The 27,016-nt window shown below is 39.3% G+C and overlaps 1 protein-coding gene across 3 annotated transcripts in view; it reads left to right on the top strand.

The window, feature by feature from the left end:
- Window positions 1–27,016, top strand: part of ANK3 (ankyrin 3) — a 144,056-nt gene that overhangs the window by 97,658 nt on the left and 19,382 nt on the right. For 2 of the 3 annotated variants that reach the window (XM_035538064.2, XM_035538074.2), the window contains exons 8-17: window positions 1,579–1,786; window positions 2,380–2,476; window positions 3,110–3,338; window positions 3,930–4,055; window positions 4,795–4,917; window positions 7,105–7,186; window positions 19,822–19,896; window positions 20,795–20,926; window positions 21,982–22,125; window positions 24,506–25,178. In XM_035538064.2, the coding sequence (XP_035393957.1) occupies window positions 1,579–1,786; window positions 2,380–2,476; window positions 3,110–3,338; window positions 3,930–4,055; window positions 4,795–4,917; window positions 7,105–7,186; window positions 19,822–19,896; window positions 20,795–20,926; window positions 21,982–22,125; window positions 24,506–25,178 (1,889 nt within the window). Of the gene's footprint in view, window positions 1–1,578; window positions 1,787–2,379; window positions 2,477–3,109; window positions 3,339–3,929; window positions 4,056–4,794; window positions 4,918–5,382; window positions 5,410–7,104; window positions 7,187–19,821; window positions 19,897–20,794; window positions 20,927–21,981; window positions 22,126–24,505; window positions 25,179–27,016 lie in introns of all 3 variants that reach the window. The other variant, XM_050711894.1, reaches the window with a different exon arrangement.

Genomic DNA, 27,016 nt, shown 5'->3' on the forward strand with positions numbered 1-27,016 from the left:
GCAAAGCACAGTCCTCCACCCTGTGGCAAAAACCCAGCTCACCTTGAGTATCACGTAGCCTCTGAAAAACAGAGAGAAAAGGCAGAGGTTTGGAGCCACAGCAAGCTGCAGTGATAGTCTTCTATGAGTTGCACAGACACTGTGCAGTCCAGTCTCCTGTGGCCAAGTAGCAGCTTGTGGCTGGTGTCAGTGGACATAGTAGTGCATTTGGGATGGAGCTTATGCAGCTGTTTGCCAGCTGTTTCTGGGTCAAAGACCCCTATATACATCTGTTGTAGCTTAGGACACTGGTGTTCCTGGTGATGGGTAGAATCTGGGAAGAGCAAATAGCTTTCCATAACTTTCCATGAACAAACTGCACAGAAAGTGGAGAAATACTCTGAAGGATGTATCTTTTCATTGGGTTCTGCTAATTATCACTTAAAATTACTTAATAACTTGAGAGGTCTGATGGGTTCATGAAATCAGGATGCTGGAATCTGGGTGCTGAAATCAGGATGCTGAAATCAGGATACTGGAATCAGGATTCCAGTGCTTGGAATTCACTCTGGAACATTTTTCATCCACTAACAATATTTCACATAAAGGCAACTGAACTTGAGAAACTGGAAGCTCTGCTATTATAGTTATACAGCTGCTTTTCCAGAGCTATCTAGTGTGAAGGAAATGCATCTCTATATGCAGTGTGGTCGCTGCTGAGATTGCAAAGTAGCTGCATACTCTATCGGTACAGTGTGTAGTTTGAATAATACAGCAAGTCACAGTTCAGCCCGATTGAAACAAGGACTTCAAAATTATTTAAAAAAAAAAAAAAGTACATGCAAAACGAGGGTTTCCCATGAGATGCCTATCATTTTCGAGTTCAAGTCTTGCATGACAAAAACTGTTAAAATTACATAGTTTTACTTTCCATACTGCTTATTCTTTCTTCTTTCTTTACCCCTATAAAAAGTTAGGGAATCTCCAGAAGCACAAAACTGAGGTAGAAAGTCTGAAAATTGCTTATATCTCAGCCGCTGCTTACAGCAACTATTTGCACTCTGTTTGAATTTGACCCAAGCAAATAGTAATCAATAATGGAATGACCTAGGAAGCACTGGGGACAGAGGTAAATCAGGAGTACAAAGTGTTCCTTAGGAGCATGGGTTCATGCCTGGCAGACGTGAGAATTGTTCAGCATCTGAGACAGCATGTCTAGTCCTCACTTCTCAATACTCTGCTAACAAAGTAGGGCTCATCTTGCATTTTGAAATTTTATTTTATGTTACCCATCACTGTAAATTAAAAACAGGCAACCTCAGAAAACCTCTCAGCAAACACTACAGGCAACCTTCTGAGATTTATAGCTTTGCTCAGCAAGTTAGCTATTAGGAAATCATAAGTGGATTGTGGAGAAAAATACTAAGGCATGAATTGCACTAATAATCACACAAGGGAGGTATAGGAGAAAGCTCCCTAGGAAAAAAACAAAATTTTATAGAAAATTAAAGGAAAATTGAGCTACCTTTTCAAAAACAGTTGTGCATATCTACAGCCAATTTGTAGCACTAGTTTAAAATATTTTCCCTGTGTTGACAGGCTCAACCAGTTCCAGAGGAGATTGTTAAAAAAGTCCTTGGAAATAAAGCGACTTTCAGTCCCATCGTCACTGTGGAGCCAAGAAGAAGAAAATTTCATAAGCCAATAACCATGACAATTCCTGTGCCACCTCCATCAGGAGAAGGTGTAACCAATGGGTACAAAGGAGACACGACGCCCAGCCTTCGACTTCTATGTAGCATTACAGGTTAGATAAAATCATTCTCTTTGCAAAAGGTTTCAGTGACAGCAGTGCCTCTGTGCTCACTCAAGTAGCTGTACAACTCGTTCTTTCCAGTTAGGGAGGCTGATGTGCTCGGTCCAGTAGATTTCAGATCACTTCTCAGAAAAGCCGGCTGAGGTCATCTGGAAGGCTCCCACTGATTCCCTGGGCTTTTAGTCTCATCTCATGCTATTGTAAAAGAACTCCTGCCAACAGATATTAAATACTATTTTATATTTAGCTAGTACAAAGAACTTCAGCCTTGACTATTAAATGTAGTTGTTAATAAAAGTAGTATGCAGAAGTAGTTCTGGCGTACCTGCAGAAGTCATTCTGGCCTAGCTGATACCAAGAGAAGTTTCCCTATAGACTATAGGTATGTATCTTGCTTACATCAGCATCATTTCCTGGTATGTAACATATGACATAACACATATATAACATGTAGCTCAGCTCTTGGAAAACATTATCTAAGTTGTTTTTTGCTGTGTGAAGCAAAATAACTTAAGATAGAAATATTCCTGTGTAGCCTGTGCTTGACTTTTAAAAGAAAATCTCCATGATTTATATTTACGTAGGAGGTACTTCACCTGCACAGTGGGAGGACATCACAGGCACCACTCCGCTGACGTTTTCAAATGACTGTGTCTCATTCACAACCAATGTTTCAGCCAGGTATGGTGGCAGAGCTTGTGAAATGCACCCAGGGAGTAGTTACTGTTGGTTAACAGTGTGCATTATTGTGAGGGTGCTTTTTTTTTGTTGTGTTGATGGTGTTGTGTTGTTGTTGTTGTTGTTGTTTGGCTTTCTATAAGTCTTCTGCAAGACTGATGAAGCAGTAATGGACCAGATGCTTCTTTGTCACGTGTATCAGCATACTACATATTTGAGGTTGCACATGAATCTTTGTCCTGGCCTTTTCTGCTAGGGGGTGAGTCTCCTGGCAATCACACATGCTGTTTCTCTAAACAAAGGTGGCAGTGCCACACAGGGGTTTGTTTTTCTGGAAACAGCAGCAGAATAGGGAAGTTGAAAATGGACATTCAATAAAAGAATTTGGAGTTATTTACATTACATACATTGGAGAATTTGGAAAATGTACATTAAAATGTAAAAGTTGCTGCTCTTTGGCTTTTTAGTCGAAGATTATGTAAAATTACTTTCACAAAAATATAATGTACAAAAACCACACAAGGTTTTAAATTAATTGTATGGAATTAGTAGAGTTCTTTTTGGTTTATTTTTAAAGGCTTGAGCAATGTTTGAGCATAATGAAAAGCTGATTTAACAGTTCTTTTTCGTGTTCAGATTTTGGCTTGCAGACTGCCATCAAGTACTAGAGACTGTTGGGCTGGCAACACAGCTTTATAGAGAATTAATATGCGTTCCTTACATGGCAAAGTTTGTTATATTTGCCAAAATGAATGACCCTGTGGAATCCAATTTGCGTTGCTTCTGCATGACTGATGACAAAGTGGACAAAACTTTGGAGCAACAAGAGAATTTTGAAGAAGTTGCAAGAAGCAAAGACATTGAGGTATATTTCTTACAGCTGGCTTCCTCCTTGTAAACAGACAGTGTGTTTTCCAAATGGCAGTAAGTTCTATAAAAGTCACTGTGAGCCCAGTTAAATAAAGGTTTGCAGCAATGCTGTTTCAAAAAGCTTCTTGAGGTGATGTCAAAAAAGGACAAGGGAGGGGGGAATGTGAAGAGCTATCTCCAGATGGATGCCCCAGGCTAGCCTTTGGTGGGGTTTGTACCTGCTGTTGTCAAGTAACCTTGGGTTTTTCAGAAAGCTGACCTGGAATTATTTCTCGATGGCCTCACAGACACACAGTCAGAACTAGGGCTGGTTTATGGTGAATAGGCACCAAGACATAGTTTCTTGAAGGAAATCTAGATATTCTTACTTCAGAAAAGCCACTCACATAGCACAGTTTCCCAAACTGCTGGCACTCAAAATGCCTTGCCATAATGCACAGTGATTTTCTAGTTTGTCACTGAATTTAATCTGAATGGAGATTTATGCTAAACTCAGGAACTGTAGTGGGGGAATCATGCTATACTTACTTGTGCGGATATATTATGAAACGAGGTTTTATTGATTTTCATTTTATTACTTTGATAGGTTCTGGAAGGAAAACCTATTTACGTTGATTGCTATGGAAACCTGGCCCCTTTGACTAAAGGAGGACAGCAGCTTGTTTTTAATTTTTATGCTTTCAAAGAAAATAGACTGCCATTCTCTATCAAGGTAAAAGCAAAACAAGCCAGCTAATTCTGCTGAGGTGTTTTTTTGCTTGTGATAATGCTTTTTCAGCTAAATAGAACTAATTTGCCCTGAGGATGTAAGTGTCATTGTTTAATATGTGAATAGTGTGGAGAGTGCTTTGCATGAAGCCACAAAAGAGTTGCTGACAAAGCTGGGACCAGAAAACCCATGACAAGGATTCATGAACTTCTGTTCACGAATAGCAGAATATCAGGATTAGATCGCTGTGTCCCAGGGACTAAGAAAAGGTGATATGTTTGATAACAGACTGTACAGCAGAACAGGCTACAAAAAGTGCATACAGACTGGTCTCCTCTAAATTACCATGAACGGATGCTCAGTTTCCTTTGTGTTATCATAGCTTTTGTGCAAAAGAAGTTTTTAAGCACATAAGTTTTGAGCATAAGTGCAGAACATTGCAGAAAAAAATGAAGGTGAGCTGAAAATACCTCTCAGTTTTATACTGGGATATTGCTATCTGTTTGGACTCACCCAGTGTCCCTTCTTACATGGATTGCAGGAACTTTTTTCCCATCAGAGAGTTTCATGGTACCACCATTTATCCTGCTGAGAGAGGAGGCTGAGTCCCACCTCAGTAATATTGGTCTTGACCCATTAGATAGTTTCCTGTGGAAGGAAACTCTGAAAAACCCTCCAGAAGCCTCCTCTAGCTATCTAAATTACTGCATATTACTCAACTATACTGTAATTTCTTCTCTAGGTAAGAGACACCAGCCAGGAACCCTGTGGACGATTATCATTTTTGAAAGAACCAAAGACTACAAAAGGACTGCCACAAACAGCTGTTTGCAACTTGAATATCACTTTGCCAGCACAAAAAAAGGTATTTGTTGGGAAACAAACATCTGTGTTAGGGTTGGTTTGATTTTATTTTTGCTTTTTTAGTTTGTCTTTTTTCTGCTAAAGAAACTTTAAGAAATGCTGGTCATGAGAATGCTTTGGAATATGATAAAGGCTTTTTAAATTTGTTTTATTGGTTTTCTGTATGTAGAACGCTTTTAGAGTCTCTTGTTACTGTGGTGTCAAGTTCCTATAATTTTTATGATTCTGTTTACAGCTCATGCTTCAGCCTGCAAGTCATAGGTTTATGCTTTCAGTAATGTCACACAATGATTTGCATTGGATGTAAGATTTTTTTGTGTGTGTGTTGGCATTTTGGATTTGCTTTGCATTATAAATCAGCCTGCATTTTGTGCTCCCAATTTGGTCCTTTTCATATCCTGATATTCTTTTCCCTGCTGTCCATTATAATATTCCTTGTCTCTGCAATGCATCTTTGGACCAAAAGGAAACAGAGTCAGATCAAGATGATGAGGTAATATAAACACTGTCTTCTGTTTTTATTTTCTTCAGATGTAGTGAAGTAGTGAAGAAAAGTAAATATGTTACAGAAAGTAATAAATAATATTATTAACTATGGCATTGAAGTAATATTTACAGAATAACCATATCCTCAACATACTCTGTTGCAAAACAGTTGAAGTTCACGAATGGACAAAAAAAAATTATTATATTTTACAAAATTAAACTACATGTTGAATAATAGTAGTCTAAAATTTAACTAATTTCCTTTTGGGAAAAAAAAAAAGATATAATTACTACATTCAGACCAAGTCTATTTTTTACAAAATTGAGAGGAGCTTATTGGCTGTGATTTTTAGCTCTTCAAATAATGCTGCTGGTACTTTGGTAACTCGTGTGTCTGAGAAAATATTAGCAATGGTAGACTGTAATATTTTATTTCTGAAAATAAACTGGACTCTTCCAAAAAAGCGAAATAACTAAGAAGAATTTCTAACTATTGTGTATAAAGCTATTTTCAAATAGACCTCAGTTATTTGCAGCTTAAAAATCCCCAGTTTGCTGGAAACTGCAACATTAGATTGTCAGGAAATTGAGTGGATTTTACTCTAGAGATAGCAATAAATGAGATCACCTTATAAAAGAAACCACATAGATGCATCCGTTTTACCTAGCAGCAAAGTTTTCTTCTCTTCCTGGTGGAAAACAAATATCAGTAGCCACCTGCTGACTAAAATAAAAATAACACACTCCTTACATGTTAAAAAATAATAATAGCAACCATATCACTTTGTATTCACAGTGTTTGATCCCAGTGAGCTATTATATAGCTAGAACAAAAGTTTTCTTTCTAAACAAAGCGTATTTTTAGACACAGTCAAGTGAACTGATTTCTAAAGGACTTGTAATATTGAAGACATCACACTAGCAGCTAACCCATCAAATGCAGCAACTTACAATACAATTGACTAGTTAACAGTAGTAGTCTGCTTTCTAATCTGCATCTTTGCATTTTGTGCCTATTAAAAAAATCCCCTCCCATGCCTTTTTTTTGTCCTTAATGTATTCACTTTAAAGCCAGTGTACATTGTGGTGTATGTGTTTTCAGGACAAATCAATCTGGGGAGAAATATTTGATCAGTCGAATTTGTACTTCTCTGAATGTTTTATGTCTGTATCTGTAGTCTTTTGTGTTGATCTCCTGTTCTCCTAGTCAAACGTGGTTTATTTTACAGAGAATTAAAAATATCATGCCATTTCTAGTAGTATGAAGCAGTTTATTTAGTGATAATGGGATAAGCTAGTATTGAGATACAGTAGGGCAGGATCATGAACTATGTCTGCTAAGCTCTTCCACCTCGTAAGCAGAAACATTGAGCAGGAATGAGTTCATGTGGTCATCTCCCAGAGATGCAGTCTCTTCCCTGCTTGCTCTAGAAGGTTGGTGGTTCATAGCAGGTTTCTTTCACCTCTGGTAGCCATGCTCCCTGCTCCATAGTGCCTGACACTCATTACACGTCAGACAGGAATGGAGACCAGCTCTGGTCATTCCCTGCCAAATCTGACTCCAGCATGCCTTCCTGAAGCTGAACGGAGACATCTGTTCTCCCTTGTGGGGATATGTACCACGAAATGTGGCCTATCATGCTGAGGTTTGATGATTGTCCAAATGGGGGATGGCACCAAACAGCATTATGTTTTGTTACAGACGGAGAAAGCCGACCGGCGTCAGAATTTTGTCTCCCTTGCTTTACGTAAGCGCTACAGCTATCTGACTGAGCCTGGAATGAGTGAGTTGCTCTTAACAAAGTACTAAACCATATATATGTGATTTTTCATAAGAAGAGACATTTTTTCTATAAACGTTGTATTTGGTGTCACTTTACAAAAAAAAAAAAAAGAAAAAAGGAAAGAAAGAAAAAGGAAAAAAAATCTAAAGCAAAACTCTTGGATGGTCTGTGAAATCTTGTGTTGTGAGAGCTTGAAGAATCCTGACTGGCAAATGACGTGCTAATTAAGTAAAAATACATTCTTTTAAATGCCATATAGCTCCAGATGAGTAGGATTACAAATTGCTCTCAAAATGAGTCTGTTCCTCTTCCCTAAGGGAGCAATATGCAAAAGTTCAGCAAATCTGAAAAATGCCATTCAGATAAGCGCTTGAATGTTTAGATGCTTAGCCAAAGCGGACTCTCATATTTTATATCTCCCTCTTTTCTCCTTCTCTTCCCTTTTTCCTCTGTTCACTGCAGATGCTTTTTATTCCTTGGCACCACACATTGCTTCCTCTTAAACTCTGTACTCCTTTACTAGACCCATGGCATCGCTTTCCTTCCCAATTAAGTACAACAATGCATTCGGCTTAGCTTTTCTTCCTTCACCTCCCCTGCCTGTAGTTGAATGCTGTTGTTCCCCATTCTTAGACTTTTCTTGTCTCTTTCTGCCTCATAACTTCTCAGTTGCTACCCTGAAACAGACCCTTTGATATAATTCTGTAAATCCATAGACAAACTGCGTCAGGTCTTGGGAGTTTCCACTGGATGGCTGCTCTTTAATTACCCTATAAGATCTGTGGCTTCTTTGGGTCAGAATATATCCAGAATATATTATACTTCTCAGGCCTGGAAGAAGACTTCAAGCATATAACATCTGAAGAAGCTATCAGATCCACTGAGACATCTTGATGGACTGTTAAGGTACCGTCAAAGGCTTGTTGGGAACCGAGAGACAGGGAAAAGGAAGCTGCTTGAAAGGAGCTTGACTGTGTATGTTGTTTACAATTATTTTTTCAGGCCTCATTGGAAGAAAAAAAAAAGTCTTATATTTATTCACCAAAGGTTCATTAGGTCTCATTTGCAAAAAGTGGAGGGAAAAAAACCCAAATGCACTTAATGAGCTTTACTCTAAGAAAAGGTGTGTTGATATAATAGAAGTCCCCAGCCATTCTTTAATTGTTGTATCCCTATTGGCAATGGTTACTACTTGTGGCAGTGAGCTACCCAAAAAGGGTAAGCAAAAATTACTGTATTTGTCAGGAAAGATGGCAGACAGGGTTTGGCTATCAGTCGGAGTGCCACCACCTCCTGTGCACATGTAGCATGCAGTCATCAGCCACCACCACCTGCAGAATGCTGGTGCGAGGGAAGGTTGCAGGTTTAGAGGTGCAGCTCTTCCAGAGCGTGTGCACACTACCCAGCACAGAGCCAGGATGGCTGCCATGGCTGCTTTACACCACAGGGTGTTAGCTCTGTTGATCAGAGATGAGTGATGAACCTCTCCCTCCTTCCAGCAAATTCAGTGGCACAACTCTGCAGTTCTGTAGCAGCAGAGGTTGGGCTGTTTTCTCTCTCGAGCTCATGCATACACACTCAGAGTTTTTTTTCCTCTGCACCCTGGTGTCAATGCCAGTGCTGGTGCAGATGAGAGTGAGGAAGGTGGGGTATTCCCCTGCCTACCTGTCCTTATCCCTGCTCAGGAAAAGTGGCCAAAGGACCCCTCTGCCCTCCCCAGCAGTGAGGTCTCCCACAGAAGAGGAGTGGGTTAAACCTGCTCAGTGCTCACTGTTAGCTTGCAGCTGAAGAGCAGCAGGAGCAGGGCTGAGCTGGAGCTTCTTGTATGGGTTTACTCAGTGCTTTAAGTTACCAGCTGCAAGCAAGGAAATGCAATTTGGTGCACAGAAGGTAGTAACATCTGTTTCCTGATAAACTCTTGGATACAGAGTGATGGAAACTGCTTTGGCCAAGAGTGTCCAGTAGCCAAAAAGGGCTGTTATGAAAACCACTTCACTTTTTAGAATATTATCCCACTCTAAATTCTGGCATGGTTGTGGGAATTTGTTTGCTATTTCAGAAAGTAAAATGGCCTGGTTTCATGCTGTTTCAGTTGTCATAGCTTCACATGCTGGTAAATCACTCCATTTTCTTTGTACCAGTTCTTCTTGACTGCGATACAGAGCACAGAAAAAGCATCTTAGACATGTCTGAATTTGTGATTTAACAGGAGAAAGAGCAGTTAAAAGGGCAGCCTGTTGATTGATTGCCTCGCTAAGCAGCTGTGGCACAATGGCTCAGCACAGTGCAGTGGGGTCCCTCTAAAGACATTCCCAAACATGAACTGCTGAACAAGTTGTTTTGATGTTGATTCTTCCCTGAGTGATTTTGGGGTTTTGGTTTTTGCACTTGGGACTGTATGAACTTCTGGTGAATGTTAGCAATTGCTGATAGTTAATCTTTATTATAAAGTCTAGTTCATTTTATGAAGTACACAGTGTTTTCTTCTTTGGGGGAAGAAAGTATGTTTGTGCTTAAAAATAAAATTGCAATAAGGATGGGAAAGTGGATCTTTCTTGAAATAGGCTGTGCCAGTCAGGCCTCATATTCAAGCTCTCTTCAACCTAAATGTTCTAATACTGCAGTATCACCAGCCATCCACATCAGCTTCTGAGCTTCAATTGGCTTTTATAGGACCCGCATATTTCTCCTTGCAGGGTATGGACCTGTGGTATACTGAACACTTATTTGCTATTGTATGTGTGTGTGTGCTTTAAGTTTAACAGTTCAGTATTAGCCTTGCTAAGCTTCTTTCACTGTAAGTTACTGTCTGTCTATAAGACAGATCAAGTAAGTTTGACAAATTATTAGTGTAACTTCAGAGAAAGGTGTGTTGAATAAGTTGCTTAAATATTTCAGCCCCATTTCTAACTCCAACTTTAAACAGAAGGAAAAAAAGGGAAAAAAAAAAAGGTCCTTTAGGTTACTTTCAGTGTCAACTCTCTGAATGTTATTGCTGTATCAGAGGATATGTATGCTGTAATGGGATTCCCAGAAATACTGTCTTCTGGCATGAGTATTTCCTGTGATGCAAAATGTGTTTGATGATGATTCTGTTCAAAATGCCTATGAATAAGCTGAGTGTTCTGGGGGATGATAACAGTTAACAGGTTTGTCCTTGCCAGGAAGTTTTTGCATAATATATTGTTCTTTGACTGCTTTTCTAATGTTACCTTTTGAGAAATGCAAAGTTGAACAGGTCTGTCTTTGAGCTGATGCAAGAAATCTCCTCAAAAGGTACCAAGACACTACATCTTGTAGAAAAAGTGTACTCTTCTTTTAATGGCCTTTTGTGAAGTGATTTTTTTAAGGTTTACATATTTGTGCTTTATACAGCATACAAAATGTATTAATGTGTGCTTGTTTTGACATGATATATTGTGCATGAATGAAAACTGACTCAGTTGCTTTGCTTGCTCACGTTTATCATATATCATACTTTCCATATTTGATGTATGACATATGCTTCTTAAAATCATTTCATGTAAAGTTTTACTTTAGTTTTTCCAACCAAAAGGAATATCGCATGATAAATAAATGCAAAAGTTCCTTTTCTTCATTTATTTTTATTATTTTTTAAAATATTGACTCAGAAAAGCTCTTGCTCTTATTGGCTTTGTGAGTGTGAAGCATATCCGAATTGTGCATGGGAGATAGAGATTTGAATTTATTCCAGTTGCTTCACAGTTTGCACATCAATTGCCTGTCACTTAAAGGAATTTTGGGTTCTGCATGAAATAGTTCTGACTGGTTTAAAAAAAAAAAAAGATTTTAGATATATAATGTCTTTTTACACAAGTTTATATTTTGTATAGGTTCAATATCTGAATAGAATGACAACAACAACAGAAATAATTAAAAGGATAATTCTAATAGTTGTGCAAATCAAAGACATACCTAAACAGGCAAAATAGAACTGATACAGATATTTTAGAATTACGACATCAGAAAGTCAATAGGAAGTAAGAGAAGAATTTTTGATGTGGTTTTTATTTTTACCTTGTGGATTCCTTCTTTGTGTTTTCTGTTCTTCATTTTTTGCAGACTTGGTTGAAATGTGCTTTCTGTCTTTCATTTTACGTTGCTTTTTGTTTTGGACCAATTGTCAGTATATGGTTCATTCCTATTGTTTATTTCCTTTTTAATCTTCTTTTGCCTCCTCCATCTTAATTCATGCAAACAATTGTATTTGCTTTTTGTAATATTACAACGTTTACTGACCAATTTTCTTCTCTGGTCTCTCTGTTTTTCAATCATTTTTGTTGATTTTATGTTTGATTTTAATTTAACAATTTAAGAAACAGTTGAACGGAGTGCAGGAGCAACAAGATCCCTACCTGCTACTTACTCATACAAGCCATTCTTTTCAACACGGCCATATCAGTCATGGACAACAGCTCCAATTACAGTGCCTGGGCAAACCAAATCAGGCTTCACTTCCTTATCAAGCTCTTCCTCTAACACTCCTACAGCTTCCCCATTAAAATCAATATGGTCTGTTTCTTCTGCTTCTCCAATCAAATCCACATTAGGAGCTTCTACCACATCTTCAGTTAAATCTGTTAGTGATGTAGCATCTCCGATTAGATCATTTCGGACAATCTCTTCACCAATAAAAACTGTGGTATCACAGCCTCCATACAATATACAGGTTACTTCAGGCTCTTTCGTCAGAGCTCCCGCAGTGACAGAAGCTGCTAGCCTAAAAGGGCTGGCATCCACTACCACATTCCCCTCTCGGACATCTCCAGTGACTACAGCAGGGTCTCTCTTGGAGAGATCATCCATAACCATGACGCCTCCAGCATCCCCCAAATCCAACATTAACATGTACTCTTCAAGTTTGCCTCTTAAATCGGTCATCACATCAGCATCCTCACTTTTATCGTCCCCTCTAAAGTCAGTGGTGTCACCTGCTAAGTCAGCAGTTGATGCTGTTTCATCCTCTAAGGTCATGACGGCCTCGTCTCTCTCGTCGCCAGCAAAACATGTAGCTGGGCACACAGATGTACCATTGCTTAATGGGTCTGTGTCACCTCTGAAATACCCATCTTCTTCCAACCTAATAAATGGATCCAAAGCTGCAGCTGTTTTTCAAGACAAGATCACTGCAGCTGCACATTCTGCAAGTTGTGCTGCTAGCGCAGTTGCTGACACAGCTGAGAGAGTGTTTTCAACTGCTTCAACAATGTCATTTTCTCCACTCAGGTCATTTGTGTCTTCAGCACCATCAGCTTTCCAGTCAATAAGAACTCCTCCTGCAGGTGCTTTGTATACAGCCCTTGGGTCAATATCAGCAACTACCTCATCCGTAACTTCATCAACAATAACAGTGCCAGTATATTCTGTAGTCAATGTTTTGTCTGAACCAGCATTAAAGAAGCTCCCAGAGTCATCTCCACTTACAAAATCAGCTGCTGCGTTACTGTCACCTATTAAAACATTGACTACAGAGGCACGCACACAGCCTCCCTATAATCGAACTTCTTCTCCAATAAAATCATCCTTGTTCTTAACACCCTCTGCTCTCAAATTGTCCACACCATCTTCTTTATCCTCCAGTCAGGAGATACTGAAAGATGTTGCTGAAATGAAGGAGGATCTAATAAGAATGACTGCAATATTGCAGACAGATGTCGCAGAGGACAAACCATTCCAACCCGAGATACCAAAAGAGGGTAGAATTGATGATGAAGAGCCCTTTAAAATTGTTGAGAAAGTAAAAGAGGACTTAGTAAAAGTTAGTGAGATACTGAAAAAAGATGTGTGTTTAGAAAGTAAAGGGTCGGCTAAAGTATCCAAAAGTGATCAAGGACACCTATCTGAGGATGACTGGGTAGAGTTCAGTACAGAGGAGATTGATGAAGCGAGACAGCAAGCTTTGACAAGTCCTATATCTGTTCCAGAGAAGGTCCAAATTAAAACTAAAACCATGTCGGAAAAGGATTATAACCTGTCAAAAGTTATTGATTACTTAGCAAATGATATTGGTAGCAGTTCATTAACAAACATAAAGTACAAGTTTGAAGAGGGGAAAAAAGAAGGTGAAGAGAGACAAAAACGCATTTTAAAACCAGCTATTGCTTTGCAGGAACATAAACTTAAAATGCCTCCAGCCTCCATGAGGCCTTCAACATCAGAAAAGGAGTTATGTAAAATTGCAGATTCCTTTTTTGGAACAGATACAATTTTAGAGTCTCCGGATGACTTTTCTCAACATGATCAAGATAAAAGTCCCTTATCTGACAGTGGCTTTGAAACAAGGAGTGAAAAGACACCTTCTGCCCCACAAAGTGCTGAAAGCACAGGACCAAAACCCCTTTTCCATGATGTACCCATCCCTCCTGTCATTACAGAAACAAGAACTGAAGTAGTTCATGTTATCCGCAGCTACGAACCGTCATCTGAAGAAATTCCAGAGCAGAAAGCAGAGGAGCTACCAGCCTCGAAACCTGCACCTACGTTTATGGAGCTGGAGCAAAAGCCTGCTGGGTCTATTAAAGAGAAGGTTAAAGCATTTCAAATGAAAGCCAGCAGCAGTGAGGAAGATGACCACAAATGTGTCCTTAGCAAAGGTGTCCGAGTAAAAGAAGAAACTCATATCACTACGACGACTAGAATGGTTTATCATAAACCTCCATGCACCGAAAGCACATCTGAAAGAATTGAGGAAACAATGTCTGTTCATGACATAATGAAAGCCTTTCAGTCTGGACGTGACCCTTCCAAAGAACTAGCAGGTCTGTTTGAACATAAATCATCAGTAACATCCGATGTTAGCAAGTCTGCTGAAACTTCACCACAACATGCAGAGAAGGACAGCAAAATGAAACCCAAACTGGAGCGAATAATAGAGGTCCATATTGAAAAAGGTAATCAGGCTGAACCTACTGAAGTGATTATTAGAGAAACAAAAAAGCATCCAGAAAAAGAAATGTATGTATATCAGAAAGACTTACCTCGGGGAGATATTAACTTAAAAGAGTTGGAAAAACATGATGCTTTTCCTTGTTCAGATGAACAAGGTCAGCAAGAAGAAGAGGAGCTCACAGCCGAAGAGTCACTTCCTTCTTATCTGGAATCCTCTAGAGTTAACACTCCTGTGTCCCAGGAAGAAGACAGTCGCCCTAGTTCTGCTCAACTCATGTCTGATGACTCTTACAAAACACTGAAGCTTTTGAGTCAGCACTCAATAGAATACCATGATGATGAGTTGTCAGAACTAAGAGGGGAGTCTTACAGGTTTGCTGAGAAAATGCTTCTTTCAGAAAAGCTAGATGTTTCTCATTCTGATACTGAGGAGTCAGTTACTGACCATGCTCTACACCTTAGTGCAGAGTTACAGGGGTCTGATAAACGATGCAGAGAAAAAGTAGCTACTGCCCCCAAAAAAGAGATTCTCTCCAAAATCTATAAAGATGTTTCTGAAAATGGTGTGGGTAAAATGTCTAAAGATGATCATTATGATAAAGTGACAGTGTTACACTATACTGGAGATGTTAGTAGTCCAAAACATGCGATGTGGATGCGCTTTACTGAGGACAGATTAGACAGAGGTAGAGAAAAGTTGATATATGAAGACAGGGTGGACAGGACTGTTAAGGAGGCAGAAGAAAAACTGACTGAAGTATCACAGTTTTTTCGGGATAAAACAGAGAAGTTGAATGATGAGCTACAGTCTCCAGAGAAAAAGCAGCATAAAAGAAATGGTAAAGAAATACATTCTAGCCAGAGCTCTGCCAGCAGCAGCCCTGAGAAGGTTCTGCTCTCTGAATTACCAGCGTCCGGTGACGAATGGAGTAAGGTGAAGCAATACGCACATGATGGGAAATGTTTTCCCAAAGTGGATGAAAGAAAAGTGTCCAGTTTGCCCAGCAGTCCTGAAAAGAGGATATTTGTGCAACCAGCAGAGGACTCTAAACAAACTATGGAACACAAAGGGAGTGCTCAGCAGACTGGAGCACCTGAGGTTTCACAGACTGGATTTCAGCTGAAGCAATCAAAGCTCAGTTCCATTAGGCTAAAGTTTGAACAAAGTATAAGCCCAAGGAGTAAGGATCTAACTCAAGAAGAAAAAAAGCTGGACAGTCAGTCCAAAATTCCAGTAAAGAAATTGCAAGAAAGTAAGTTACCAGTGTATCAGTTTTATTCCAGAGAGAAACATGCAAAACAAGTAGAGCTCGTTGATGGGAGCGCAGCTTTACAGAAAGAGGTGAAAATACAGGAAGATTTTGTTCCAGGTAAAGGAAAAGCTATAGAAGACTTTTGTGCTTCGGAGACACAAAAGCAAAGAACTGAAATGAGTAAAAGCGTGCCAGAATACTTTTCAGAACTGCAGACAAAAGACCTGGTGTATGGCTCAGACTCAACAAAGGGACACTGGGACAAAAAAATCTATAGGACATGGGAAAGTCCTGGAACTTCTAATCATAAAACACAAAAAGAAAAACTTTCACATGTGCTTGTTCCAGATACAGTGAAAGAAAACCATGTTGATCATGTTGAAGCTAAAACTGACAAAGAAAGTGAATTTATCACTGTGACAGAGCACAAATTGGCAGCAAATGGAATTCATTCGGAAGAAGTGAAGGAACTGACTGTAAAATCTCCCTCAAAAAAGGTCTTATACAGAGAATTTGTTGTCAGGGAGGGAGACCATAATGGTGAAGTAGCTGATAAAATGTCCAAAAGGAAAGAAGAAATTGCTGTGTCCCATATTCCAGTCAGGATTGTTGAGGAGAAGAGAGCCATGCTTGATGGAGTTTATCAACTTTCAGCTAAAGTATCCCAATCAGCTGTGATTAAAGAGAAAGTTGAGAGACAGATTGATTATGTGGAAGATGATCAGATAAAGCATTCAGAAATCAGAAAAGTTACCAAGCAGCAGAGCTCAATAGGTCTAAGTCCTCCTGTTGAGGAAACTGAGTTATCCCCTAGCAAATCACCAGATTCTTTAGAATTTAGTCCAGGAAAGGAATCTCCTTTGAGTGACTTAGTTGACCCCAGTGCCAGTGATTACTTGAATAAAGTTGCACCATTAGTAAGTACTGAGGGAGTGAAAGAAATTAAGACCTTACCTGTTTATGTCAGTTTTGTTCAAGTAGGAAAGCAATATGAGAAAGAGGTGCAACAAGGAAATATAAAAAAAATAGTCAGTCAGGAGAGTAAGACAGTACAAGAGACAAGGGGGACATTTTACACAGCTAGACAGCAAAAACAGCCTCCTTCTCCACAAGGCAGTCCAGAAGATGACACCCTAGAACAAGTGTCCTTTATAGACAGCTCTGGCAAAAGCCCTTTAACACCAGAAACACCAAGTTCAGAGGAAGTGAGTTACGAGTTTACATCTAAAACACCTGACTCACTAATAGCATATATCCCTGGCAAGCCCAGTCCTATACCTGAGGTATCTGAGGAATCAGAGGAGGAAGCAGAGGCTAAATCAACCTCTGTAAAACAGGCAGAAGTTGAGGAACCACAAACTGACAAATCACTACCTAATCATATAAATAAGGACTCTAACAAAAGACCAAAAGGTAACAGAGTTGCCTACATTGAATTTCCTCCTCCTCCACCACTGGATGCAGACCAAGGCGAGGCAGAAAAGAAGCCCCACTATTCCACTGAGAGTGAAATGGAGATGACAGAAGTGAACTTGCAAGATGAACACGACAAATACCAACTGGCTGAACCAGTTATAAGAGTGCAGCCGCCTTCTCCTGTGCCACCGGGAGCAGATGTCAGTGACTCCAGTGATGACGAATCTCTCTATCAACCTGTTCCACTTAAAAAATATACATTCAAACTGAAAGAACTGGAAGATGACCAGAAAGAAACCTCAAAACCCAGAGCCCCCGAAAAGGTTGAGAAACAGAAAGAGTTAGGACATCCCACTTCTGGGAAACCTAGTGAGTTTGACGTTGGGCTTGATTCACCCCAGAATGATGTAGTGCAAAATGGGAATAATAATGACCAGTCTGTCACAGAGTGTTCCATAGCAACCACTGCAGAATTCTCCCATGATACCGATGCGACTGAGATTGACTCTCTTGATGGTTATGATTTGCAAGATGAAGATGATGGTTTAACTGAGAGTGATTCTAAACTTGCAGGTCCAGCAGTTGAAACCAAAAAGGACGTATGGACTACAGAAGGTATTCTAAAGCAGACTGATCGCTGCTTTAGCCAGAGTAAACTTGAAGTCATTGAGGAGGAAGGCAAGGTAGGCCCTGAAGAAGACAAGGTGCCTTCGAAGGGTCCAGCTTCTGAAAAGGCCGGAGATAAAAGCGAACAGAAGTCAGGGGCACAGTTTTTCACTTTGGAAGGCAGACACCCTGACAGGACTGTGTTTCCCGATTCGTATTTCAGTTACAAAGTAGATGAAGAATTTGCAACACCTTTCAAAACAGTGGCCACTAAGAGTCTAGATTTTGACCCGTGGTCCAATAACCGAGGTGACGACGAAGTGTTTGAGACTAAATCAAGGGATGATGAGGCTAAGCCACTTGGTCTGGCAGTGGAAGACAGATCTCAAGCAACAACACCTGATACAACTCCAGCCAGAACTCCAACAGATGAAAGTACGCCAACTAGCGAGCCCAACCCCTTCCCATTTCATGAAGGGAAGATGTTTGAGATGACTCGCAGTGGTGCAATTGACATGAGCAAGAGGGATTTTGTTGAAGAAAGACTCCAATTTTTTCAGATTGGTGAGCATACTTCTGAAGGGAAGTCAGGGGACAAGGGGGAAGGGGATAAAAGTACAGTCACTGCCATCACACAGCCACAGGCAGGGGACGACACTGTAGAAACAAACCTAGAGAGACCAGTAGAAACAACAGCAGATGAACATAAGCCCATCATCCAGGCCAGTGGAGATTGCATGGAACAAACACTTGGTAGTAACTCACTGGAAAAATCATCGGCAGCAGTAAACGCTTCTAAAGTTGATCCCAAATTGCGCACACCAATTAAAATGGGAATTTCTGCTTCCACCATGACTCTGAAGAAAGATGGCCCTGGCGAAGTGACAGATAAGATAGAAGCTGTGATGCCAAGTGGTCAGGGATTAGAAAATGAAACCGTAGAAGTGATTGCGAGTTCAGCTTCTAGCCAGACCAGCTGTAGGCAAACAGAAAACACTGAGTTTCCAAAAGATAATTTTAATAACAACAACAATTTGGATTCATCTGCTGTCCCTACAGATGATATTACCTGTAATGTAGTGCTAAAAGAACATTCAGAACTGAAATGTTCCCTGCAGAAAGCTAATCAAGCAAAAAGCACTTCAGGAAAAGGTACAGGGACAACACAAGGACACAGAGTAAGAGATAAGCAAAAAGCACATGGAGAGCAGCAAAAGTCAACAGAGTTGGTAGGGACTAGAGGAAAATCAAAACTTCCTGTAAAGGCCAGCTCAGTAAAAGACGTCTTGCCACAAAATAATGTCCAAAGCAATGCAGGGAGTAAAGTGAGACGGGCTATTAAGCCTGACAAAGCAAAACAAGATAATTCTCCTCCCTGTCTAGAAGCAAGGTCTAGGATTCCTGTAAAAAATACACATAGGAGCAATCTAGCTAGAAAACCTGCAGCCCTGCCAAAACAAGAGCAGGTAGAGAAAGAAAAAACAAAACAGCTTCCTTCTAAATTACCAGTAAAGGTAAGATCTACCTCCGTCACAATGACAACAGTTAAAGTAAGAAAAAATCAGCTTAGGGAGGTATGTAAACATTCTATTGAATATTTTAAGGGAATTAGTGGTGAGACATTAAAGCTTGTGGATCGTCTATCTGATGAAGAGAAAAAGATGCAGTCAGAGGTCTCTGATGATGAAGAAGACAGTACATCAAGGAACACATCATTATCAGAAGCTACTCAAGTTTACCAGCCTTCCATTACATCGAAGTCTGCTAGAGATATGAGAACAGAGGCAGCATCTATAAAATCAAAGATTGAAAAGGCCGACAGTGAGAGGAGGAGGAGTAAGAGGACTGGTGAGAATGAAGGCAGTCAGGTTTCTGGAGCTCTCATGGCTCACCTCGTGGAGATCAAGCCTAGTTTGTAAAACTTTCAACTTGTTGATCCTAGTGCATGAACTGTTGTGATTGCCTGTGGAGTGACTTAACCGTAGTTTTCATTCTGTCATTGTCATCTGTACGTGCTGTCTTATACTCTTCTTTCTTCCCTTAAACAAATCCTGTACTGTAGAAAGCTAGTGAAGCATGCCAAAGACATTGTTGTAACTCAGAAATTGAAAGTTTTCTTTTGTGACAGCAAATTTGTTCTGTCAAAGTAGAGAAAATAGATGTTAATCTGGTCTTGGTGTTTTCCACCAGTAAATGAACAACTTGTGTACAGTCTAACAGCTAGATTGTCAGCATGTTTGGTTTCATTACACGACATCATGTAGTTTGACATTTGGCTTTACACAGGTGAAAAAATGTGCTTTGTAGGTTATTAGGACACACAACCATTCTAGTAAACAATATAATTACCGTCAACTTAGTTGAATTAAAGCTATTATTTATAATAAACTATTGTCCGGTATTATGGTTTTCTGTGCAAAACCCTTTTAATCGAGAAATTGTAAATCACAGGTCCACAGAGTCCATGTGAACGGACAGATATAAGGATGGCAATTGTAGCCGATCACCTAGGACTTAGCTGGACAGGTAAGCTTTTCTGCTTTTATATTGAAATCAGCTGTTACATTCTCAGGTAGTCTTTTTACTAAAAGCTGCAGCCCCCCATCAGGAGAAGGCCTCCCTTCTCCTGAATTTGCAGTGAACTCGGCCTCCCAAAATATTCAGCAGATCACTTGGCAAAGATGCCCAATACGAAATAGCTGTGAAGAACTGTCTTACGGGCTCACAATAAATCAAACAGAAACTGATAGAGCAAACAGTTAAAATGAGTCATTTCCCAAGATGTTACACTCAAATAGTTGAGAGAATCTTATCTGCTCAAGGTCAGGGCTGTCTGTGTCTCGGGACAGAGAATCCCCCAAAGCGCTGGAGCTTTTTAGGTGTCCCAGCAGCTTGGTGCCATGTGGGGTTGCCTCGTCATACACCCACTGTACCCTCCACACACTGACATGCAGAGCTGGCCCTTCATGGGCTTATGGGTGCAGCAGCCAACTCCCCATGGGCATAGGTGAACACAGTGCTGGTGCCTGAGCTGCACAGCAAGCTCACAAATGAATGATGGTCACCAGAACAAGCACATTATCAGTGAGCAGTGACGAGGTCTCCACGGAGCTTTACTTTGCTCTGGTTAAGTGTCTTACTGGGTGTAAATACAATAATAGCTCGAAGAGATGGGATTGAAAATTCAGAATTGTGCCTGTCTTAGGAAATTAAAGTGTAAGTGTATAATGCCATGTTCATTATTATCTGTTAAGATACCCATTTATGTCAGGTAGTTTTGTTGATGTCTGTGTGATCTAAGAAAGTTAATATTTCTAAGCCTGACAGGATAATTGAGAGATATGTGCTTTGTTTGATGTTTTTGTTGTTATTTTCTTTCTTTTTTCTTTTTTTTTTCCATTTTTTTTTTCTTTTTGCTTTATAGAACTGGCAAGAGAACTGAATTTTTCTGTGGATGAAATAAATCAAATCCGAGTAGAAAATCCAAATTCTCTTATTGCTCAAAGCTTCATGTTATTAAAAAAATGGGTTACCAGAGACGGGAAAAATGCTACAAGTAAGTTCAAGCAGTTACTTCTGTTGTTTGTAAATTATAGCCCATTCCAAATGTTGCCTGTTCTAAGTAGGTTAAATTGAAGAAAACAAAATGAACTTCTTTCACAAACCACTAATGGAAAAAAAAAGTTTTAGTTACATTTTTACCAGAAGCCAGAGATGTGTCATATTTATTCAGTACATATGCAGAAGGAAATAATCTGTTCTCCACATCCATAATTGATGGGACAAGTAAGAAACTTAAATTCCAGCAAAGGAAATATTAGGGAAAACTTGCCAATAGCAAGGAATGTGAAACATGGAAATAGGCTGCCTGGAAAATTTAGGTAGTCTCACAGTACTGCAGGTTGTAACAAGACTATATACCCTTCTGTGAGGAGTGGCGGGTGTGACTGGGACAATGGATCTCTTTGAGGCCACATTTCTGGGCAAATTCTGCTATTCTTACCTGTGCTTGAACTGCTCAAATTGAAATAGAGGGTTGATTTTTGCATTAGGTCAGTAGTGTTTGTTACAGTTGTCTAATCCACAAAACCCTGCACGGTATTTGAGTCAACTTGGATCTTTTTCACCATAAAAGTCGTTTCCAGTATTACTGTGTTCTTGTAACACAGGATTATTGTAAATGAGATTTCAGGATGTACTGCATGAATAGCCTTACATGCATTATTACCTACACAGCTACCTGTTCTGTTCCTCAAAATAGAATGGTAACAAGGATCTTTACATTCCCTTTATGTTCCAGTAAAAGGATATTTTGTTTCAGTAGTAAGTAAATATATTATTTAAGAACTCCCTGACCTTATTCTTTGTGGTTCTCGTGTTATAATAGGATTATACTTGGGGAGGGGAGAATCTTAGTAGGTGTATATCTTGAGTTAGTAGGCAGCAGAATGTCTGCTTAGACAAATGGAGTTTGCTAGAACCAAAGGCATTGGGACAGATATGTATGCAAGCAACTTATAATTTGCAAAATGTGAATGTAACTGAGAAAGACAATTACACAGTTCTGCAATGCTGAACTTTTTTTTCTGACATGTCTTATTTGTTTTTCAGCTGATGCCTTAACTTCTGTATTGACAAAAATTAATCGAATAGATATTGTGACCCTATTGGAAGGACCAATATTTGATTATGGAAATATTTCAGGCACCAGAAGTTTTGCAGATGAAAATAACGTTTTTCATGATCCCATTGATGGTAATTGAATTCCATGGTCATATTTAGTTCAGTGGCAATAATGCAATAATGTTGTATGAACTAGATGGTTTAAAAAAAAAAAAAAAAAAGGAAAAAGTAAATTCTAAAGAAGTAACTGGTTTTCATGTCAAGGGTTTTTCCTCGTGGTATGATATTTAGGTTGCACATAAACATCTCAGAGAATAAGCTCAGGATCCCACAAATGCACGCCTCAGTGAGCTCGTTCCTACCAGCCTCAGTGTCAGTTGACAAAACCTGATTTTTTTTCTCCTGTGGTAGTTGTGTTTTGATGCTTGCCCATGTATATTTTTAATGTGCTTGGTATTGCATGCTTTCCAAGCTTGCTGGAAATAGACACACATGCATGCGCACACATGTATATATATTTTCTTTGGATTTCTGTCTAGGTAAGTAACAGAATTCTCCGAAGAAAAAAAAAGGAAAAAATAAATCAAGTGTGTAGCAGTTGCGTGAGATACGTTAATGTGCAGTTTACTACCCAGCCTGAGACAAATAAACATCAGTTATTTTGAGATTTTCACAAAATTTTTGTGATTTTGGACCACTATTGTCCAAATGTACAGTGGCAGTAGAAAAATAAGAAAATGTTTTATTATTGCATGAGAGAATATCTTTTTCAGCCTACTAATGAATAGAACTGTTCAGTGATCTTCACATGGAAGCTGTACCCACTGAGCACAGAATGGTGCAGGTTAATTTTGAGCCAGGTCTTAAAAGGATAAATGGAGTTCTGCTTATAAAACAGAATTGCCGTAGGTATACTTAGTATTTATTATCATGTTGAAGATGCTAAATGTTGTTGTTTTGTCTTTTAAATGTTAGTTAACAGGCACTGGGTTGCTGCATCCTTTACTTTCATTTTTGACAAGTTTATTTTAAATAGCTTGTTAAGTAAGACTTTTCTCTTTTGAGTTCTATTTCCTTTGCTTTTTGTAATTGGTTCAAATATGTATTAGTCTCTCTGTATTTTAGTAGGATGTTTTTGTAGTCAGAACATATAAGCTCAGTGTACCTCCATTACTGAGCAGCATTACTGGTCATTGAATCATTGCATTACAGAAAAAAATTTCTGTTGACATTTTAAGAAAGTTGCTCTTGAAATGTTACTTGCGCCTTTCAATAGTAGCATCAGTATTTTTATGAAAAAATACGCTTTTCTGCAGTTGCTTTCTGTCTCTCCTCTTCTCTGAACCTTCCTCAAGCTTCCTTTCCTCACCAAGACCAGACCACCTTTACCTTTCTCTCAGCTGATTCAGGAAATAAAAAAAAAGGGAAAAGAAAAAAAGAAAACCCAACTCTGTAAATGCACCTCCCTTTGCAGGCAGTACAATGTCCAGTTAACCCCACACAATGTATTTTTTTTTCCTTTTGTAGGTTACCCAACCTATAATTTGCTGGAGAAAATTTCAGATTTCGTTGTCATTTTATATTTATATTCAGTTTAATCCTTTTGTATTTTCCTGTGTTTTCATCGATTTCCTTTTCTTTTCTCTCTTTATTTGATCAGTGTATCTGATTGTACCCATGTCGCCAAGATCACCTCAGTCTCCAAGATCACCAAGATCTCCTTACTCACCACAGTCCTCTCACCTGTATAGCTTTACTGTACCTGAAATATTCATATAGCTCTCCCTGTGTTTTTGTGTTCTTATCCCTTTGTTAAATTCCCTTTTTAGTTTTTTATCCTGCTGCATATTTAGATCTACTATTCTTTATTATCCTGAGATCCATTTCTGTTCCTTGTTCTTTAACTATTCCATTCTTGTGGCTCTGTGGTTAAATGGAGATATAGATTAATAGCATTGTATTGCTAGTATTGTGTACTTTTTGATATAGGTATGTTAAAAATGTGGACCTGTTTTAAAAATAATACCTACTTGCAAAAAAGTGGCTGTCCTGTGTTTTGGTCTGCTTCTGTCTTTAAAGTTTATTTATTAAACTTTCAAATTCAAGGAAGTAAAAACTGGGAAAGAAAGATATACACAATTTGGCTGCAAGATACTGGATTGGATATAAACGGACAGCCACCCCTGTCCACATTTAATTCCATGCATGCTTGTAAGGCAATCTGCTATAGCTTGAAAATGTTCAAATGGCTGCAAAAAACAATTGCTGAAATCTTTACAGACTATTTACAAAATACTCAAAAGTACTGGCTTTGCTGTACTAGCTATTTTGGCAATGCTCATTTTTGTTCATCTAATTAGAACAAAGTAAATGAATCTATCAGAATTGCATTTGTTCTTAATCCTCATCTTCACAGTTTTCATACTTTATGTAATTCATGAATCATTTGACATTTGCTGGTTCGTTGCTCCATGCTTCATCCCAGTTAGTCCAAATGTGCTGTCTTCCTTAGGTTATCCCTCCATTCAAGTGGAACTGGAAACTCCCACTGGGTTGCGCTTCGTGCCGCCCACCCCTTTCCATCAGGACGATTTCTTTAGCGACACCTCTAGCCTAGAGTCACCCCTTAGAACTCCCAGTAGACTGAGTGACGTGGTAGTGACCTCCCAGGGACATGTAGATGGTACAGCAGCAACACCGCCAGTGGTGACTGAAGAAGATACTTCTCTGGACGACAGCAAACTCGATTTCTCAGTGCCTAGAGAAGGAACACCCAAAGATATTTCTGTAGGCCAGAGCCAGTTGGAGGAAGTGGACCTTAAAGATTATCCGCGGTATCTTGGTAGTTATGGCGGGATACCAAAGGATGCTAAACAAAAGCAGAGTGAAGAGACTAGCAGAACAGGAATAAGGACTGAACAGCCTGAGAGAGAAAAGTCTGGTAGTGATGAGGAGATGACGGAAGAAAAGTTTAAATCTCTGTTTGAGGACATTCATCTGGAAGAAGGAGCTGAGTCTGAGGAGATGACGGAAGAGAAAGTATGGTCAATTCTTAAAGGTGTTCAGCAAGCAGAACGCGAAATGTCTTCAATTACAGGTTGGCAAACCGACTCGTCAAGTGTCACTGAACCACCAACGTCGGGACGCAGAATAGGTGGTAGCCTGCTAGATCGTCTGGATGATAGGTGAGAATCTGCTTACAAAGGTGTGCGTGTAAGCGAGCCTAACTGCGCTGCTTTCACCTTCAGAAGCAGTGCTCAGGCTGTGGTTCTGTAGTTCCCTGTGTGTATGTGTTTATATACATATACGCATATGTATTTAGAAGAAAAAGCGGTGCTTAACTCAGTTAGGCCTGAAACGCATTTAACTTTAAACATGTATATATAGCAGGTTTCATGCGTAATATAAGATTAGTTTTTATTACATTTTCTAGATAATATTGCTTTTCATGTTCTTTGTAATTGTGTGTTTCCATTTTGAAGGAATCTAAGCAGGCATAGATGGAATTGGAATGTGGGGCTATGAAATGTATATCAGTTGAAACTAATACTGCATTACTCTTATTTCTAGAGTACCTTTTTAGCAGTCACCCTTTTCATGGCATATCTCTGCCTTCCCTCAGATAGTCATTACTTTTCCATAACCCAATTTTTAAATTGTCACTGTTTTTAGAACACTTACTTAAGTGTGTTATGTCATGCTAATTTACTTGACATTTTAAGAGATGAGTTGCAAGTCATAGGAAGGTAAGAATGACAACACCAAATCCATCTCGTCCCATATACTGCCTCCCAACAGTGACTGAAGAGGATGCTTGGGGAAGAAAATTCCATTTTTCCCTCCTCTACTTTCCCAAGGTCAATTTGCTTTCAGCATAATGACCTGCTAAGATGGTGAATGCTTTCTACATATTTATCCTCAACGTATTTCTCTTGCATGAGCCTTTGCAGCCTCCCCTTGGACCTACATAAGTTTTCAGCATTTACAGTATGTACTGGCATGTTTGGCCATACTGGTACCCACTGGGTGAAGGTCTCCTGCTTTTATTCTGAACTTGGCTTCCGTGATTACTAATGGAAGAAGCCAGCTCTGCATGAGGTGTAAATCAGCAGAGAATGACTGTCTGCAGAGTGATTTTCTCTCTGTCAGCAGATCCTTTGCATCTTTGACTCAGAATGTTTAAGGGTTCCAGGTAGCATGAGGTACTCTGACTGAATCAAGTGGGAACATGGCCGTTGATTTCAGCAAGCTGATTTTTCTATCAAGGCCATAAAGCACTTGATCTACTAGTGTTGTGATTCCTGTTGTTATGTTAAGCAATGCTTGTTATTCTGCCTTCTATACTCTGTTCAATTAATAAAATATCTCTTCTAGAAGTAAAAGGCCTTCCTTAGAAGATGACCTGTCAATTTCTAGCTAGATGAATTCAATTTGCTATCTTCTATAACAGTTTTGCCAGCAAATAGCTGTAGTATTTTCATGTGTACAGTCCAACTGTTTATTTGAAATGTAAGCAAAATAAAACAGAAACCTGTGCATCAGAGGTGCAGGTTAAGCCTGTCCATAGGTAATCTGAGACAAAGTTTTGGCCATTCTTGAGTACTAATATTTTGTAAGATGCATGAGTTATTTGGAGTACAGGTACTGCAATTGGAGGGGAAAATAACCAAAATTATTAGTAACTGCAGAGTAACAGATACTTTGTTCACCTCCTTGGGTAGAGAGCAGGTTAAAGAATTACTGCCTTGGGGATTTATCTCATGTGATTATACAAGGGAAATGGTAGGTTTTGTGTATTTTTCTTTCTCTTTTTATTTTTTTCTTTTTTTCCCTTAAGTGGAAGGGAATTAACACATAGCATTTGGTCTTGATTCCAGTGTTCACCATGTTCTCATTGCTTCTGAAAAGATACCGTGATGCAAAGACAAGGCTATTAAATAGATTGACGCTTGCACGCTGAATTAAAAATTTTACTTTGTCTGAAATGTGTGCGCTGAGTGAAGGCTCAGTAAAGGGATTCAGT

Source organism: Cygnus atratus, chromosome 7 (assembly GCF_013377495.2).
Source record: "Cygnus atratus isolate AKBS03 ecotype Queensland, Australia chromosome 7, CAtr_DNAZoo_HiC_assembly, whole genome shotgun sequence".
NCBI lineage: Eukaryota > Metazoa > Chordata > Aves > Anseriformes > Anatidae > Cygnus > Cygnus atratus.